Here is a 20596-nt window from a genome sequence, read left to right on the forward strand (position 1 = left end):
TGTCATGGGTCAGTAATGACCCGGTGCATGAAAAGGGGCAACCTTACCATTTACATATGCATGAAGCTGCCGGTGAAGCTGCCAATCAGACCATTCGTCTACCAGGGTCAGTATTTGTCTACTCAGGCTGGCAGTGGCTCTCCAGGGTCTCAGGTTGAGGTCTTTGATATCACCTACTACCTGATCCTTTTAACTAGAGATGCCATTGATTGAACCTGGGACCTTCTACATTCTGAGCAGATTCTCTACCATGGAACCGTGTCCCTTCCCCCAACTGAGCATGCTCTGCTCTCATCTGGACATTTTTGTTAACTCACAAGCTAACTTTTTTCTACATACGTAAAAGTCCCCCAAGTGAACAAAAACTCATATTTTGACTGCCCTACTGATAAGTGAGAATTATCAAGTTTACTCTGGAAAGGTTTTTTTAAATGTAACTCATAGCATTTGTCTGCCTAGATGTCAGGCAAAAGAAAATTGTAGATAAGACAAGCTTGACCCGGGGGTGGCTGTCCAACCAAACTGCATTAGGGATCATGGTTGGATAGTGAAAGTATGTAGCAGATTCTGTGCCCTGGAGATTATTCAGTATGCAAATGCAAGGGAGGATGTACAGCATTAAGGCAGCACAGTTTGCAGAAATTAGTAGAATAAGTGGATATTAATACCTGATCATGACATTGAAGAAAGCTGATAGGAAGAAAGTAGATTCTTTTGAAATGTGGTGTTGGAGGAGAGTCTTACGGATACCGTGGATGGCCAAAAAAACAAATCAGTGGGTTATAGATTAAATCAAGCCTGAACTGACCCTAGAAGCTAAAATGACTAAACTGAGGCTGTCGTACTTTGGTCACATTATGAGAAGACATGAGTCACTGGAGAAGACAATCATGATAGGAAAAGTTGAGGGCAGCAGGAAAAGAGGAAGACCCAAGAAGAGATGGATTGACTCAATAAAGGAAGCCACAGCCCTCACTTTGCAAGATCTGAGCAAGGCTGTCAGAGATAGGACATTCTGGAGGACATTGATTCATAGGGTCGCCATGAGTCGGAAGTGACTTGACGGCACTTAACACACACAATACTTGATCATCATGAGAAGTAGAACTGGTATGCGGAGTGCTGGGAATGACACTCATAGACCCTTTTTATCATGGCGATGAGGGGAAAATGCAGGTGAACGATACTGCATTCTGGCAGCACCAGTCTGAATATGGGTGGGCAGCCCATTCTAGCAGATTTCCAACAGTGGCTTGAAAACAGTGAGCCATTGAGATCTGTGTAAGAGGATTTTACAGAGATATCCTTATCCTTTTCTCTGGGTCTATCCTGACTCTATGGCCTCTTATCTTAATGATCCGTTTTCTCTCCAATAATCCAAAGGCCTGCAGACGCCGCTGTGAACGACATGATTGCCTATGGTGTCATGCTGGGAAATGATGATTCATGTTGCCCGATGCTGACCTGAACCTTGATGCCAAGAGCTCTTGGTGATCATTGTAATTGGCTGACATTTGGGTAATTGCCTGCTTTGCAGTTGCACTCCATCTGATCCTTTGAAATTGGTGCAAAGCCTCCGTTAACTACAGTGAGGCAGGAAAAGGAGCATATGGGAACTAACGGGATACATTAATTATTGTTTAATTATTGGCAGTATTATTCGTTGAAGTGTAATGACATGCGACCAATATTTAATGTTAAAACTTTTTCTTTTTAAAAAAGGACTGTGTGGTATAATAGTTCTGTCTGACTTCTGCTGACTCCTGAAGAACCCATGTGATATAAAATAGACCAGTGGCAGATGTCCATCAATTCTTGATGCAAGACAGTTGACTTTCAGCACAAATAAAATAAAGCCAGAGGTGTCCAAAATAATCTGTAGTGTGAAATTAGTTATACTGTGAAGATGTAGTTTATATGATGGAAGGGAGCCACTGTTTCTGGGGAGATGGGTTCAAATCCTTGCTCGTTCATGATTTTCTGACAGGGTGACACTTGGGCCAGTCATTCAGCATAATATACCTTACAGGACTGTTGTGACAATAAAAGGTGAAAACCATGCATGCCGCTCTAAGCTCGTTTCTAGAAAGAAGGGATACATGTGTCACAATTATCTATGTTAGTTTTGGAATTAGAGTATTTGAGACTTGAAATGGAACCGGGGTGTCTTCTGTAGAACAGTGCAGTATTCAGACACCATCCTTGCACCTTCTTGAAGGTCTCTGGTAGCAGACAAAAGTCCTCTGTTGTGGAATGGTTAGGATTGATACTGATTTTTTTTTTCTTCTGGAGAAGATGAAAATATCAACGTCATGGCTGAATTGATCTGGTACCAGACAACTGGCCTTTACCTGAACCATCCTTTCAGGATGCATAGCGTCTCTGCTGAAGACTACCAGCTAAGGGCAAAAATAGACATCTGTGGGAGATCCATGACTGATATATTTACTTTATTTTTATCCCACATTTCTCTTCAATGGGGTCCCAAAGTGACTTACAACATTCTCCCCCTCCCCATTTTATCCTCACAACAACTGTGTGAGATTAGTTAGGCTGAGTGTGTTTTACTGGACCAAAGTCACCTGACAAGCTTCCATGGCAGAGTGGGGATTTGGACTTGGGTCTTCCAAATCCTAGTACCATTACACCTCCATGGCTTTAAAAAAAGGGTGGGGGAAGCAGCCATGGAGAGAGCTCAATGCTGTTTGTGGACACAGATATTTTTTGGGGGAGGGGGTGTTTATCTCTGCAGGGTTTGCCTAACTTAACCCCCCCCCCCCCAATCTTCATAGCTTTTGTTTCTCTGTGGAGGGAAACAAAGGTATCATATGGATGCCTATTTGACTTCCCTTGCTGAACATATAGTAATGTTGAGGATGGGGGGATAATTGAGGTTGGAAACATGGCATGGGGGAAAGGATTCCCTGTAGCTGCTTTTTAAAAACATTTGGGGATATCCTGATTCCAGTTTGCCTACATCACAGGTAGCCTGACTGTTAATGGCAAGCAAGGTGGGGCAGAGCTGGCTGTCTAGGCAGACAATTAAAATGATGGCAGCCACTCACCTTCCACTTATCCCTAGCGTGATGGCGCTTTCTGGAAAACTGTCATGAGATTTCACACAAACTCTTGTCATCTGATGCTTTTGTGATGATATCCCCCCCATTGCAGTTGGCCATGTTTTCAAATGCCTCTTCATTATTTAAATGTGGATATACATAACATGAAGCGCTTGAAATTCTCATGCTTAAAAAATGACTTCGGGATAAAAAGTGAAATACCTTTGCTTCCCCTTTTGCTCAGTTTGTAATTTAATGCACTCTTTCAACAGTTTTAACTAGTCTTAATAAAGGGTGCAAGGCTGATACCTATGAAACTGTGGTACTCTCTGGACAAGGAATCCAAAAGAGAATGATACCAGACTTTGGAATCCCTGTGTGGAAAGACGAGAACAAGCCTTAGCTGTGTGTGTGTGTGTGTGTGTCACACATGCCTACTGTTTGCTGCAGGAGTATTTAATGTTTGAGTTACACATGGAGGGAAGAGACAGGGAATGCATTCACTGGGATGTTCATTCACATAATTATCTGTCATTCACATTATTGTCCTGCTTGCTCTCTAAAGAAATCTGGGCAACATACACAGTTTTCCCCTCCTTCCTTTTATCCTCACATCATCCCTTTGAGATTGGTGAAGATGAGAGATTGTGACTGGCTCAGAATCAGTCTACGAATGTCATGGCTGAGCAGGGATTTGGACCCAAGTTTTCCCCCATTCTATTTTGGCATATTAGCCATCACCCCACACTTAATACCACTGCATCAGCCCAATTAAACATGGCCAGTCAAAAGTCACTGATGAATCTATGATACTTCATAGCCCACTTAATCCAGAAGGTCTTTGTTCATGAATTGGACAAGTTCCGGTGAGTAAATGTCCAAAACCCTATTCACATGCTTATGTACATGCGGAACACTTGACATGAACATGAAATTAAGTTTAATAAATGATTTTGTACTAAAGTTCATTAATTTGTATGTTCAAATATGGTGAACATGCATCTGTTAATTAAGGATATACTTTTTGTTGCATTAATTTACCAGTACTTTAGAAAAACAACTTCACTGGGTGTTTACTTACCTTTCAGGGACTCAGTTTCTTCCTGTGGCCGCCCAAGACCTTCAGTTTGTGTTAAAATCTGGATACCTGGAAAAACGCAGAAAAGGTAAACCGAGTTGTAACCTGAGTTGGACAATGAGATTACACCCAATCAATGTCAGCTAGAAATTATTTTCTGTCCTGTTTTTTGTCACAATTTTAGACATTTATTGCATGAACGAGAGAAATTCCTAGTGGATAGCATGGTTAACAAGGGCCCATTAAACGCAACAGCTAAGAGCTTAGTTTTTGAGAACACTGAAAAGAGCATTTCAGCCTTCCCCAAAACTGGAGCATCCTTCTCTGGGTGCAGGAATCTGGTTTACAACATGTCCTTTTGTCTCGAAAGAAAGCAATATGGTTCTCAGGTTCAGTTCTATCAGTATTTACCATAAGTAATCATGGCTGGTGTTTCTGTATGGTACCAATAATGGTACCAATTTCAATACAGAAGTCCTCTTCTGAAGTAGCATGTGAACTCACAACAAATAAAAGGAAAGGCATCAATCAAAATTATGCTCATTTGTGCGGGAAAGCATGCTTATATGTCATAGGTTACCTCTACAGTTGCATCAGCTCTTACCTTACAAATTCAGCAGGAGCTATGGAAGTATGCTTTAACAGTCAATCATTGCTAGACCCTCAAAACAGTAAACCAGGCTTCAACATGTCATGAATAAACTGGTGTTTGTTCATGACGTCTCAATGAATAAGACTCTGCTTTTAACTTCTATCCTGCTTCTGATTGGGTTTTAAAAATTGTATGCTAGTTGTTATAGCAGATGTTTTATGTTGTCAACCACTTTGGAAACAGTTAAAACCTCGTATGTACACTTAGCAAGTAAATAAACAGAAATGATTTTAATATTTCAGTATGTTAGTCAGGGGTCAGCAGCCTTGTACAATTAAAGAGCCAAACGATGTCAAAATTCCCAAAAGAGATTAACAATGAGATCAAAGAGAGCCTATTTGCCTAACTGAAAGTGTACAGTGTAACATTACTGTTAATTGACATATGGGTCAATAATCCAGTTTCTGCAGCCCAAATGCTGGTGGTTGGGAGTGCGCTGGTATAAATTTGTGCATGGTTTGCACTTGGATTAATGGGCGCTGTTCAGCTCTAGCATTTCCCTTTCTGTAAGGAATCTTTAAGAAGCCCTTTTTTAGACCCATAAGAATCTTCCCCTGCCATTCCTTTCACATATGGGCTATTTTAACCAACCCCTCTAATATATCTACATGTAAAGATTTCATTGTTTTTTAAAAAGAGCCATATTTTGTTCCAGGCTGAGCCACAATTGGCTTTGGAGTCATAGGTCGCAGATCTCTGTGTTAGTGTTGGTTTATTTATTAAAACATTTATACCATTCCTTTCCTCGTGGTTCAAGATGGCTTATTGGTCGTGGGTTATTATAAAGTAGATTTTTTAAATATTACACTTTCACATTTTAATTGATTGTATAATGCAGTTCCATACTTGTAAAACTTTCCATACTAGAAATAAATACTCAGGGTAAGTCTGATCCAATTTAGGAAGAGCAACCTAACTTGAATTGTGTTCATTGCAGACCACAGCTTTCTTGGCTTTGAGTGGCAAAAACGGTGGTGTGCTCTGAGTCGGACGGTCTTCTACTACTATGGAAGTGACAAAGGTATTGTAATGTTTGTGGGTTACCTTAGTAAATGGATTTAACAGTTGACTTTTTGCCAACTCGAGTCACTCTGTCTTGATGGATTTGGGATTTATGAGTGACATTCTTGGCCTGCTACCATTTTATTTTCTGACCTGGTATATACTGTGCTCTCTGCTTTCAGATGGTATGAATATTCCATCTCTGTTATGTTGTCTTTTTGGTGCTTTTTAAAATAATTTCAGATAGGTTCCTCCCCCAACCCCAAACTTTGATAAGTTTTCAAGATGACTTTGTTTTGATGTTTTTGTATCTGCTTACCACCACCTTTTCTTAACATTTTAATTTTGATTGGACTAACAGTTTTGAATTTTTGCAACTGTCAAAGAACAAACTGATGATATTGTTTAGGTGTGGAAGTATCTCTATACTTAAGGTGCATCTCATTCTATGTTAAAACTTTGAAAACGGTTTTCTTAATAAAATTGAGAGTTCTTGTTCTATCACTACAGCGCTTGACACAGAGGACCCCTTGGCTGAGGGATATACATTCACTAGCGTTCAGATACATTTACTAAAAGGATGGGTTGACTTAAGCAGTTCAGAAACTGGAGGCAGATGGCATTTGTGTCATGGATGCACAATGACAGCTGCCTCTTAGTGATGCAGTGAGGGGGCCCCTATCTAGCTTTCTCTGGTTCTGCAAAAGTCCTGTAGCCTCCCCTAGTCCTGCATCTTAATATTTGATTCTAAGTAGTTTTAATGAATAAAGGCAGCTAGGAGTCACCTGCCTCCACCATGTTGCTTGCTGCTAACCTGCAAGGTTTGGTGGGGGCAGGCTTCCCTATATTTGAGCATGTGAACAATAGCCACTGCTCCTAGGCTTTCTCCTCACAGCTTCAGGGATGCTCAGTGAGCAGTAGTGAACTAACAGACTCCAGAGTGTGGGTAGATGGAAGTACGGCAACAGCAGTCTCTTGTTTGGCTTCTAGTTGGTTGGCAGTAAGTGGCAGTAAGGTTGGTTGCTTAACCTGAGGCTCACCTGTAAAGGAGAAGCTTGGGAGAAGATCAAGCAATGGGCTTTGCCTCTCTTTTTTGCTCCTTGTCCACACTGTGTGCTTTGTTTGACCATAACTACATGACCAGTATGTCACACTGTATACAGTGTGTATGCAGCACACAAGTTAAGGTGGAAAACATGCTTTTTGTATCATGAGTGAATTGTTAGAAACTGTACTGTTTTCTTAAACTGAAACGTTTTTGAATATGATACATCTAGGTCCCCAGGGACTTGCTCTCACAAGTGCTGGAATTGTTAGGGCACTTCCCAACTGGCTTACAGTCACGTTCCCTTCCCCTCCCCACAACAGACACCCTGTGAGGTAGGTGGGGCTGAGAGAGTGTGACTAGCCCAAGGTCACCCAGCTGGCTTCATGTGTAGTGGAGAAACAAATCCAGATTAGCATCTGCCACTCATGTGGAGGGGTGGGGAATCAAAACTGGTTCTCCAGATCAGAGTCCACCACTCTTAACCACTACACCAAGCTGAGTCCTGAAAAGTCGGTACCCATATGGGTGAAATAATACTCCCAAATGGTTAAATGGTTAAACACTCCCAAATGGGGACTGCTGTGTGTATTTGCACAGGCATGTATTTACATACTTGCTAATTAAATACTATTTTGGTTTTTTTTATTAAACACTAAAAATTGAAGAAACTTATTTAGTGGAATGTTGACTACACTAACGGTGTATGTTGCATTGAAGTCTAATCCAGGAAATACCTAATCTGATGCTTAGAAAACATCCTCTAGCTGGAGGGTGTTTTTAGGACTGCTTCGCACTAACTGTTAAAGTGCTATCTGAACACACTGTTGGGAAAACAATGGCCAGCAGGTGAAGATCAGGAGATTGGTTTTCAAAAAACTGAACATGGGTGGCCCACTGAGGGAACGTTGTGTAGTTCAGGCCTGACCCACAGATTACCCTCCTCATTCAGGTTGTTTTGGGCCAAAGTTGGAGAATGGATGAGAATAAAGAAAAGCAATGCCTGATAAGAAGGTATTAAAAGAATCCGGATGGCTCAAGCAAGTGAGCCACGTCACGATGAAAAGTATAGAATTATTCATGACAGGGATGATAACTGGTCAGAGCTGTGGCATAGCAGGAGGGGCAAAGGGGGAACAACCAGCCATATTGGCCTGCTTGGAGAGGAGAAGGTGAGGTAGAAATACTTTGATAAACAAATCTCTGTGCTAGAACTGAAGATGGGCATTCTTCCCTTGAATAATTCTTGGGAAAGATATTCTAATCGGTAAACTTCCAAAACCTATTACTGTAGGGTGTAGCTTGAGAAGATATTTTGGGACCACAGTGCTTTCAGAAGTTGATTCTCCAGAAGAATGTTCCGAGCCACTTACAACAAAGAAACTATAAGTCAACCAGCTAGATCATAGGAAAACACCATGAAGCATAAATGGCTGAAGGATTGCAGTAACTGAAGTTGAAGTTAATGGTCCTCAGGAAAAATGCCAGTCTATTGGTGGGTGCCCTTGACAGTCTTTACCTTCACAACTGCCTATTAAAACTCTGGCGCCACTTTAAGAAGTAGCAGATAAAATTTGATTGATAGATATGGCATCTTATTAATGAAAAGTCATCCTTGAGTTGGAAAATAATCTTTATATGTGCATCTTACTACTACAGAAGTGTTTAACTTGATTTTCCAAATTTCTAGCAATTTGTAGTTAAATTGGGTCTTGGGTTATAGTTGCAACCAAACCTTGGTGAGTCTAATTTAACTGCATCTGCTATTGACACATGTATCTTAAGAACAAAAGAACCCAAACCAGCATCCGGTCTTTGATAGTCGACTGCACCAGTTACTCCAGAGGAAATATAAGAGAAGCCAAAGGGCAGCTTCTAGATCAATTGCTCCCTTATCACTTTCAGCTTCTTGCAGTTTGGGTCATTCACAGCATGTTTATATCCCTTAGACATCCAGACTGGTAGCTGTTGATGGCTGTATCATTCATGACTTTATCTAATCATGCTTCAGCCTACTTAAACGGTTGACCTCTGTGACATCCCATGACAATACACTGTAGTTCAGTCCTGCATTATGTGAAAAATAAGTTTTTAAAATACGTAGTTTGCTTAGCCTGCTTATTTCTTGTAACACAAAAGGAGATACATAGCAGCTCTCAGTTTGTGTTTTTTTCTACAGTAATTTTTATCATACGATTTCTTATTGTAAAAAGTATAATTTTTAATGACATCAATCAATCAATTTCTCACTTCCAAAAATAGGGGGAAAAAGATAATTTGCAGAGTGTGAGAGGGAGAATATGAACACAAAGACATTTCATTCTTTTCCTGTTGCAAACAGTGCCCTTGTGTATATGTTCTTCCCTTCTACATCATGCCTTTACCAAGAAAAAGGATAATTTGTGGCATGGAAGGAAGCATCGCATAAGCGTGCATCGAGATGGATACCGAAGGAGGAGGAGAAGAAGAGTTGGTTTTTATATGCTGACTTTCTCTACCACTTAAGGGAGATTCAAACTGGTTTACAATCACCTTCCTTTCCCTTCCCCTCCCCACAACAGACACCCTGAGAGGTAGGTGAGGCTGAGAGAGCTGTGACTTGCCCAAGGTCACCCAGCTGGCTTCATGTGTAGGAGTGCAGAAACTAATCACCAGATTAGCGTCCGCCGCTCATGTGGAGGAGTGGGGAATCAAACCCGGTTCTCCAGATGAGACTCCACCGCTCCAAACCACCGCTCTTAACCACTACACCAGGCTGGCTCAAAGGGGGGAAAGAGTAGGTGGTGGAGGCTGGGAGGAGCAGGACCAGCATGAAAGCGGTGCTTGGTTGAAGCCAACCACAGGACCCCAGCCTCATTGTAATGCCCACTAATCTGCAGTAAAGGTTGAGCAGACCTGTCTGTCTGCACTCATTCATTGACTATAATTTAGAATGATTGATTGTCTTAGGGCAACCTAACCTAACAACCTAATCCTAGGAGATGGCAAGGAAGCTACCAGCCAGCGTGGTGTAGTGGTTAAGAGCGGTGGTTTGGAGTGGTGGACTCTGATCTAGAGAACTGGGTTTGATTTCCCACTCCTACACATGAAGCCAGCTGGGTGACCTTGGGCTAGTCACACTCTCTTAGCCCCATCTACCTCACAGGGTGTCTGTTGTGGGGAGGGGAAGGTGATTGTAAGACAGTTTGATTCTTCCTTAAGTGGTAGAGAAAGTCAGCAACGCTGCTTCTTCTACCTAACTTGTATCTCCAGAATCTAAGAAGACTGGGGCAGGTACAGACACACAGCAGATTCAGATAAATGTGGGAAACCATAACAATCTGACCTCTGAATTGCTCCTGCTTCAATGACTATCTGGTAATAAAAAGCATGCTGGAGATTTGGTTGTGGATTTTCCCCTATATCACCTGGTTTAACTCCCTGTTGATTAGTGGCCAGCTGTAGAATGTCATACACAGTCCTTCGGACTAAAATTACTGTGTGAACAGCTTTTACTGAGCTTTATGTTTTGTTAAAATTAAAGCCCTGTCAGAGAAGTGCGCACTCTGGGTTTGTCATGTTTTAAAATATTTACCAGTAATCCAATAACAAGTAAAACTTTAAACTTGTATGATTGTAATATCTAAATCACAATTTCGCTATTTTATTGAACCCCCCCTTCCCATCATATACATCCGTGAAGTTGTTTTGGCTATTGGAAGATCTTCTGAGATATAACATATAAAATTACTGCAACATATATTTTAAAATTTTGTTTACCAACTGTCAGTCAAACACTCTGAAGCAAATATTGATAAATTTAGAGCATAGGGAAGCATCAGTTTGGAATTTTTCAGCACAGCACTGACACCTGCAGAATTTGCAGCAAGCGCTGTGGAGAATTTGGAGTGTATATCAGACATTACATGTTTTCAAAGCAGAGACCCCTAAGTCCTAGAAACTTGTTGATTAAAACAACAACAACACAGAAGTACAGATCCTGAGGATTTTGCATTACTGATTTTGCATTACTGACCCATGGGGTGACGTTAGGTAAAGGTAGTCCCCTGTGCAAGCACCGGGTCATTCCTGACCCATGGGGTGACATCACATCTCGACGTTTACTAGGCAGACTTTGCTTACGGGGTGGTTTGCCACTGCCTTCCCCAGTCATCTTCCCTTTACCCCCAGCAAGTTGGGTACTCATTTTACCGACCTCAGAAGGATGGAAGGCTGAGTCAACCTTGAGCCGGCTACCTGAAACCGACTTCCGTCGGGATCCAACTCAGGTCATGAGCAGAGCTTTTGACTGCAGTACTGCAGCTTACCACTCTGCTCCATGGGGTGACGTTACAACATTTACTAGGTAGATGATGTTTACGGGGTCGTTTCCCACTGCCTTCTCCAGTCGTCTACGCTTTATCCCCAGTAAGCTGGGCACTCATATTAACCATGGAAGGTTGGTAGGCTGAGTCAGCTTTGAGCTCTGACTGCAGTACGGCAGCTTACCACTCTGTGTATGGGGCTCATTTATGTCTATTTAAATTTGCATGTAAATCACAGCAGAGGAACAGTCCTAAGTTGCTATACTGGCTTGAGAGAGGTGAACTAGAAGTACATACAGCTCTCATGGCATGGGCACACCATGGATGTAAACAGGTTTTACTGCATCCCTTTGCTGGTGTCCATTAATTCTTTTAGTGCTTTAGGGAGCAATCCTGAACAGGTCTGCTGAGAAATAATTTCCACTTTGTTTAATGGGGCAAGTGTTCTCAAGATTGCAGCACATGTGTGGCCTGCATAGAGTTTTTTCTAAAACTCAGAATGGTTATTTTTCCTTGTTGTGCTGCCTCTTACCAGTGTGCATCGCCTTGAAACTGATCGTTGTATCTAGAGCCTTATGCAACTTTTCCTGGCCTGCTTTCGAGTTGTATCTAGAGTCTTCTGTAACTTTTCCTGGCTTGCTTTCGATGTGACTCTGTTGGATAATGGTTTCCTGCATGTTTTGAGACTCCATACCATTCACCCCTTTTCTCCATGGAATGGGTTAAGACTGTGCCCCCAAACAAATTAATTGCTTGGCTTTTCTTTACGGGACCTTAATTTCAAAACTGCCTGTGTGCTGAAACTTGATTTCTTGTTTAATATGACATTTTGTTTAAACAAATATTTACAGTGGGTCTTTGGGAAGCCATAGATTTTTCTGCAATGTTGATGAGTGGATGAAGGCAGGTTTTTACAACTGCTGTTCTAGCAAGTGGGAAATTTAGTATTTGAGATGCGGTTGTTGAGGGGAGGGAGGCAGATATAATAGGGAGATCAGCCAGTTCTTCACTGGACAGGTTTTCCCAGTGGTTACTGAACCAAAAAGAGACACTGATTTATGGTACGCTTGTCTCACAAGTTCCAGGTTCCAGTTCTTGGCTCTCCCCTGGTACAGGTGTCACTCCTTGCACTTCTCACTAAATAAGACCATCTGTAAGCATCACCCTGTGGGAATCCGTAGGCAGCCCTCATAAAAAAGTACTTCGTTTTGCACCTTCTGTTTTTTTTAAAGGCTAGTTTTATCTCCAAAAGCATCACCTGAACCATTCCGCTAATAACGTGCAACCCAATTCTCTCGCATATTCATGAAATGGAAAACAAAAATCTGAATAAATGATAACCTGCCGGGCCATTCGCATTCAGCGTTGCAAATGAAGTTCTATCTTTGCTTTTTATCTCCGACAGACAAACAACAGAAAGGTGAATTTGCTATAGATGGCTACACCGTCAGAATGAATAATACCCTTCGGAAGGATGGGAAGAAAGATTGCTGTTTTGAAATCGCTGCACCTGATAAACGCATTTATCAGGTTGGACTTTTTATGTCGTCTTCAAATTAAATTGATAAAACTGTTACTGTTCCAGTTATGGAGACATTAACATTTCAATAAAACAACTCCTGACATGTTAGAAAAAAAGGGGGGGGGGAATCCTGCTTGATTTGCTTACCCCATACAGTCATATAATAATGTTAAAATCCAGATTAAGTTCTAATACTATCTTTTGGGGGGGATAAGAACAACCAATATGTCACTTTTATCTATTGGTCCATTTAACTGCTTATATTTTAATATCTATTATCTAATAGGTTTGCATGATTTTTTTCCTAAGATAAATTATATTGTAATAGAATTGAATTATATGTATTAAAAAGCCCCAAAGTGTTAAGTATATATTGTATTGGTTAGAGGTCTGGGAGGGAAATCAAAGTAAAAGCACATTATCAGCTGTGCAATTCAAGACCTATCAGCTAGGCATCAATGTGGAATGTAAGTTTAATAAGTTTTAAATATCTGAGATTGCAGTTGAAAGCCAGTTAATTAAGTTGTCAGGTACTGTGTTGGAATCTGACAAGAACATTTTTAAGAAAACTGTACCCAGCAGTCTAAAGAAATTCATGGGTGTCTTCTAATTGTCAAGGGCGAATTTCGTTCATCAGTCCTGCTTCTGACATTGATGAAGAGAAGCAGCTTTTTTTCCTGCACAGCTGCCAGCTGCTGATCAGAGTTTCAAATCCATCATCCTCTGCTTCAATTACGTAAATTTTTCAAAATTAACTGTACATTATAAGAAGCATCCTTGCAAGAAAGGTACCAGAAGACATGAAAAGAATTACTAATGGCGGCTTGAGGAAGTGACAAGAATGCTACTTTCTTTTCGTGGCTAATATGGTGCTAGCTGTATTTGTTATGTTCGTTATTTACTACTCATTAAAGTCAACTTTCTGGACAGTTTACAGCTGCCACTCCCAAAGAAGCTGAGGAATGGGTGCAGAGCCTCAAGTTTGTATTACAAGGTAAGTCTGTTGATGCAAAGATTTGTTTATAAGTTGGTCTACCAATAAAAGCTCTCTAGCAGAGTTCCTGTTAGCTAGCTGAAAGGACCTGTTTTGCAACCATGCTTCTTACGTTGCATTTCCTGTTTTACAAAGTTCTTTCTGTCATGTTTCTGTATTTGTGAAACTGTAACCCTATTCACACTTAATTACAAAGTAAGACCCATTGAACTTACCAGGACTTGCTTGGAAGTAAGCAAGCGTAGGATAACGCTGTAAAGCTATTGTTAATGTACTTACTTGAAAAACTGTGGATGATGCAAAGAATAAGCTGGCTGCATCCTGCATTTAAGTTCTAGTTGAATACAAGGTAACAGTCGCACCACACCTGTATCCCAGTCGAATTTCTTAATAATGCAGTTGTGACTTGGGTTGTTGCATTTCCTTAGCTTTCAAATTCAAGTGTTGAATGTATTTTTTCTTCTCTAGAGTTATTGATATAATACAGTAAATCCATGTTGTTGGGAAGATACCTGTTGTACAGTGTGGTGTGTTCTTGCTAACAGACATGGAATCTGAAGTTATTCCGGAGGAGGATGAAGAATATGATGACGTTGGGGAAAGTGATGGAAGTTCACCACAAGTGAGCACACAGCCAATAGATGATGACATTTACGAAGAACTTCCAGGTACTTTTGAGATGTTACATAAGTGTGTACAGTGCATATAAGTCTGAAAAAGTAGGACAAGTTGGTGGTCTGTTTCTAGCATGCAATGGGTGGGGAAGACCCATATTCAAAACCCAGGTCAACCACATGTCCTTGAATGAGTCCTGGAATGTCAGCCTCATTTCCGTGTCATGTTCAATGATAATGACATGCTAATGTTTTTGGGGCTTTTTAAAAAGAAGACCATCCTTTTTAACCAGTTCTAAGCAAGAGTAATTCAGTTTTGACTAATAAGGGCACTGCAATCAGACAGAAATTGTGAAAATGGTCTCTTGGGATTATTGGCTCATTAGTATCCTCTCTGCTACATAATTTTTTAATTAAAAAATTGACATGCCTTACAGCTTTGTCTCACCAACTCACTCATCTTTTGTTCATCATTCATGGTGTCATTTGTATTAACCAGAGATTCTGCACAGTCTCTGTGTCCTCAGCTGTCTCCAAATACGTGATTTTATAATTCCTGCAAAAACCCACTGTGGTATTTCATAGAAAGGCTTTACTGAAGACCTGTATGTAAAACTGCTCTGGAGCTTGACTTTTTATTTCATAGCATCCACCGTGAATCCATTGATATAATGATTTCTTACTCTGTGTTTTTCAGTGGTGGTCAAGTGATTCTGCTACATCTTGACAACCAGTCATTAATTTAAAAAATATATTTTCTAACAAAAATAGTGCAAAATACATCTCTGGATAATGTTATTAGTTGGTAACTAATAATGTTATTAGTTGGTAACTAAGAAGGAAAAGCTGTAAGTGTCCCGTATGTGTTGGGTGTGTTGTATTAATTCTTCAGGTTGTTTTTTTTTTTGGTAGTATTTGAATTCAGTGTATAAAGAAGGGCACTGAAAAGTATCATTGTATAGTTTAGGAACCTCTTGATGCTCATTTAACTGTTAATTCCGTAAGATCATCTTGTGTTTTCATGAACTTCTGAAGTTGCATGCTGTACAATTGATCCCTGGAAGATACAAGAAAGAAGCGAGTGCCTCAGATGTGCTGTGTCTCTCCTTTATCACCAGTTGATCAGAACCTGCCCATATTCCTCTGAGATTGCAATTAAGGATTTCCACATCTGCTTCTGTCCTGCTCGGAAGGTTCTGTCTTGCACTTTGGTACCTCTCATTTGAAAACTGGAACTCCTGGGGGTTAGGAGTCTCACCTTTTTGGCTTGGGGTAGAAATATACCCCAGATGTGACATTTTATAATATTGGCTTGGGGTAGAAATGTACCCCAGACGTGACATTTTATAATATTGGCTGCTGCCTATTACAAAAAAATGTTTTAAAAAGAAAAGGCTGCACTGGTCCCCTCTTAATGAAGCATCCTAGTCTTCTGCAAAAAGAATCCCTCTCTCCTTTAAACTGTAGTTCAGAGGTGTGTCTGCACCAGCCCTGAGAGCCTGCCTTATATTTTTTGCTTTTAAACCCTACACAGAGTAGTAGAAAATGCATTCAGAGGGCTCACTTCCTGTCAAAAAAGAAAATACAGGAATATTTAATCCAGTTTTGAAACTTTGGAACGTGATATTAGAGGAAACGGCTTTAGGTGCCCCATTTTGTAGGTGTCTCGTTTCTTTTTTATAACAATAGGAGGTAGAAATGTGCTTTTTTGAACAGTTTCAGACTGATGAGTGGTACCCATTTGTTAACTTGTTGAAGGCTTAGCTTCTACTGGAGTTTGGTATTTAATAGTCTGTTGGTGAGAAGGTAGACTGCTAATTAATTATGAACAGAAATGCAGAATAGATGCAGCATCTAAATGGATCTCTCTCAAAATTTTGATTGGCTCAGCATTGTCATGTTGGTGTACTATTTTGAGAAGCTTTGGACATAATCCATGGACCTTTTCCCCCTTTGAACAGCCCTTTTGCCCCAATTACCAAGTGGCATTTTTTGTATTTCTACCGAGGGGACTATTTGATACAACATATGGGGGCATCTGTCTTTCTGGGGGGAAGGGATTCCACTGGGCTCTTGCTTTTAAAGGTAGTTCTTCGGGTCCCATTTTAACATTCTAAGAACATAAGAAAAGCAATGCTGGATCAGACCTAGTCCCATCCAGTCCAGCAGTCTGTTCACACAGTGGCCAACCAGGTGCCTCTAGGAAGCCACAAACAAGACGACTGCAGCAGCACCATCCTGCCTGTGTTCCACAGCACCTAATATAATAGGCATGCTCCTCTGATACTATAATGTCATTATTTAAATGTTGGACACAAAGCATTAAAATCTATTGTGAAATACAGCACATCGTAAAAGATAGTTTCTCACCTCACATTGCTCCTTTCCAAGGGCCACCCGTTTTCCTAACCTGCGTCCTTTACATTACTTGTTCAAATAATACAATAATCAAACCTTTTGTCACAGATTATACCAGATCACTTTTACCTTGGTTTGTGCTAAGTAACACCATTTCAGCCACAATCACCTGCTGTATGCCTGGAAGAGTCCCTTTTCAGCTTTCCTTTAAAGAAACGTTCCCAGGGAGCATTACTTCACAGTTCATACTAACCTTTGCAAGATTTCAGCCCCAAACCCCAAATTTCAGCAATAATTGGACTGTGGTATCAGTCACAAATTTAATAAAACCTGTGACATTTTCAGCTTCAGTCTGTGAGCCTGTTTGGCTCCAAAGCATCTCATTACCAACAGATGAGATGGCACCCTCATCCCAGAGAACAAGTTCCCCAGCGTGGGGGGGGGGGATATGTTTTTGGTGCTTTTTATAGTATCCACAGCAGTTTTCTGGCTTAATCTTTTTCAGTAACACCCAGAACAAGGGGCATATCAGTTTCCTATTGCTGATCTCTGAAAACATGGTTGGTAGCGTATATTTTGCCCTTTTGGAAGCTGAATATGGATGCTTTCTTTTTGATAATTGTTATAGTTTTTCTTTTTAGTCCTTTTCTGCTGTGTCTTAATATGGATTCTAATTTTTCCTCATCTCAAATTTGGCCTTTCTTATATTAAGTCTTCAAAAGGACTTGATTATATTGTTACAGAACAATGCAAGTTGTTGGGACAAGTGTTTTTTTTAATGCTCCTCAAAGCTTCCTCACTGAGTATATGCGACAGCTTCTTGATCTGCATCTAGAATTGCAGGGTGAGAGAAGGAACACAGTGAATGTCCTGAGCCTTGGGAGTAACCATTGTGCCAGGTTGTACATATTTTATTTTGAAGAACAATGCAAACAGAATTTATCAACGGTCTGGTGAGAGTCAGCGTGGTGTAGTGGTTAAGAGCAGTGGTTTGGAGTAGTGGACTCTGATCTGGAGAACCGGGTTTGATTCCCTATTCCTCCACATTAGTGGTGGAAGCTAATCTGGTGAACTGGATATGTTTCCCTAGTCATGAAGCCATCTGGGTGACCTTAGGCTAGTCCAAGTAGTAATCCCTGATGCAGAAAATGTTGGGGGGAGGCTAGGTGTTCTCATTGCCTCTGAATTATTTTATTGGGCATTCAGAGGACGTGATTTGAGGGTGAGGGGTTAAGCAAAGCACAAATGCTGTTGGAGGGGTAGAAACCTTTCCCTTCAATTATGGTCATCCTTCGTGGAATAAAATGGAGAATCTCTTTTTTTGTTTGACAGTAACTTGACAGGTGGCCATCCATTCATAACTGAAGAGAATGTGGAGAGCTTATTTATTTATTTATTTAAACATGAATATCTGCCCTTTCCCGTCTCCTGCATTCATTTGCAGCAGGGGTAACTATTTCTGTACATAACAGACTTTTAAAAATCCCCCTTACGTCATGTATGGACCTCAAGTTGGCTTACAGAATCCATTAAAAATATACCAACTTCTCAAGATGTAGACAATGTTTTAGCATCCCCTCTCTAGTCCTCAAGGTCTGCTTGCCATTGCCAGAGGCCTGTTGTTCTTCCTTTAGGGGCATCAATGGGTAAAATACCTTCTATTCCAGAAATATGCTGCCAGGCTGATCCTCAGAAGCCAGATATTATCAGTTGCCACCCAGGTGGGACTTTTCCTCTGTGCTGGCACAATACAGACCCTGGTAGCTTCCCCCTCTTCTGATGACCTCAGCAGTGGGACAGTGGAAGGAAAGGCCATACAGAGGAAGGTAAGAGTCAAGACTGGAAATAGACAAGCATCTCCGACAGTTTGGCCCGACTGAGGCCTGGGATCCCCTGCAGCTTCCCCCCCCCCACATGCTTGCCTTAGGTGCAAAACTCTGGTCCACTTATGAGGAGTCCACACTGTAGTTCCTTTCATGCTATATTGCTCCTCCTGGAAACTCTGACATGAGAAGGAACTACAGTCGAGGGTCCTCCCACATGGTCCAGAATGTAAATTAGAGCAGCTTCCATGATGCAATAAAAGTAACTAAAGCAGTACTGCAATCTATAAGAAACACAGCTTAACACTTTAAAATTTTAAGAGCCGTTGAAGATTTTTCATGTAACATTTGCCACTGATCCTTGCGTATAAAAACACGAGTCCTTTGAATCATGCTGTTCTACTGTTAAGGGAACTGTTTGGAAACATGCTCCAGGCTACCCATGAATTTGCCGTGTGTTAAAATAAGATATCTTAATAACTGGTACTGATCAATCATTCATCATGCGCCATTCAGTGGACCAACGCAAAAGCATTTTTGACAATATTGATTTGTTAAACCAATATGATGCAAACGCTATGTGACAGAAGTTGGTGGGGTTTATGAGACAGAATCCCACATTGGAGAAGCTTGTCATTCTAGGGAGACAAAAGTAATTTTACTTGTATCGGAGTTCCCTCCCTTTACTATTGACTACATTTCTGACAGCTGCCTTCATGTTATGTATTAAGACTTCATGAATATCTTCAGCACATTACGTACACAAAATAGGACGATTCTCCATTGGGAAGCAAAGTTATCTTCCTCCATGGCACCATGCTCTGTGTTGAAAACACAACATGCTGAAACGTTCTTAAATGAAGCATTAAATTGTAGTGTTCCAGAATACAAGACATTTTATTAATTGTAAATACCTAGCAAATTATTTACTTAATACATCAAATGGGGAAGTTTTGATGCTTTAAAAAAATTAAATGTCCAATCTACAGTATAAACATCGCTCTTTTCTATGAATTCAGTAAAGGTTTTTACAATATTAAGTTACTCCTTTCAAACTGTATATGGAGCTGAATACGATACTCTTCCACCGTGTCTCCCTCCAGTGGAGAAACACAGTGGAGGCAGAAGAGAGTCATAGGAACCAGCCCATATATTAATGTCACTAAGGATCATTAAAAGATCAAACAAGGATTGTGGAACAGTAGGAGACAGCCTTTGGGTGTGTTAAAAAATAGCAGATCTAGATACCTAGTCCTGTTTCATTTAAGGTGAGAAAAGATAGATTTTGAACCTCATATGAAAAGGATTAATGTGTGTAGGTAGAGAAATGGTGTGTCCTGCATGGATAATCATGTCCTGCACGGCCACTGTACCCACCACCCCACCACTTCTCCTTTGTGTTAAAGGTGTTGAACTCCATTGCAAGTGTGTGTTCATAACGTGCAGGTAACATTGTAAGGATGGGCCGAATTTTGAGGTGCTTTTGCTGCTGTTCTCAGATTTCTGTGTCAACCACATCACTACTCTTCTCCTTTCTACCAATATAGTAGTTAAGAAAACATTCCTGTTTTGTTTACGGTTGTTTAAACCACCAAAGGATGTCGCCAGGTGCTCAAGGCTGGTCAGGGAATGTCCACTAAACCACCTCAGTTGGCAGTGGAAATCCCTCCTCCCATTCAGTCAGCAGAGCCCGCTGCTCCATACAACCATCATTTGCTGTACCCCTCAGCATTATTTATTTAAGATTCATATCACTTTTCTGTCATACACTCAAAGCCGTTTCTTAGATATACAGATAATACCATGAAATTTAGATTAACAACAGTAAATCCAATCAGCACAGCAGCAGCTCATTTTCCAAAGGCTCTATTAAATAAAGCCTTACATTCCCACCCCCTAAAGATCACTAGAGAGACTTCCCACCCTTCTCTGGTATTGACCAGGGCCCAGGCCTTTTCCATTGTGGCCCTGTGGAATGGGCTCCCCGAAGAGGTAAGGGGGCCCTTTCTTGGAGATCTTCAGGAGGTGTTGCAAGGCCTGCCTATTTGCCAGGGGTTTGAATGGCAGGCATCTTTTTAAGGGTGCTATTTTATTTTTGGTTTTAGTTTATTATTGTCACTCCACAAAAAAGTGGGGGGGAGGAAT

General features: G+C 40.9%; 1 protein-coding gene across 1 annotated transcript in view; it reads left to right on the plus strand.

Annotated features, from left to right (window-relative positions):
• Positions 1-20596, plus strand: part of SKAP2 (src kinase associated phosphoprotein 2) — a 125450-nt gene that overhangs the window by 62524 nt on the left and 42330 nt on the right. Inside the window, exons 5-9 of the mRNA XM_056857484.1 lie at positions 4148-4225; positions 5727-5810; positions 12546-12670; positions 13593-13656; positions 14202-14324. Coding sequence (XP_056713462.1) covers positions 4148-4225; positions 5727-5810; positions 12546-12670; positions 13593-13656; positions 14202-14324 — 474 coding nt within the window. The remainder of the gene's footprint in view (positions 1-4147; positions 4226-5726; positions 5811-12545; positions 12671-13592; positions 13657-14201; positions 14325-20596) is intronic.

This window comes from Euleptes europaea, chromosome 11 (assembly GCF_029931775.1).
Source record: "Euleptes europaea isolate rEulEur1 chromosome 11, rEulEur1.hap1, whole genome shotgun sequence".
NCBI classification, from domain to species: domain Eukaryota; kingdom Metazoa; phylum Chordata; class Lepidosauria; order Squamata; family Sphaerodactylidae; genus Euleptes; species Euleptes europaea.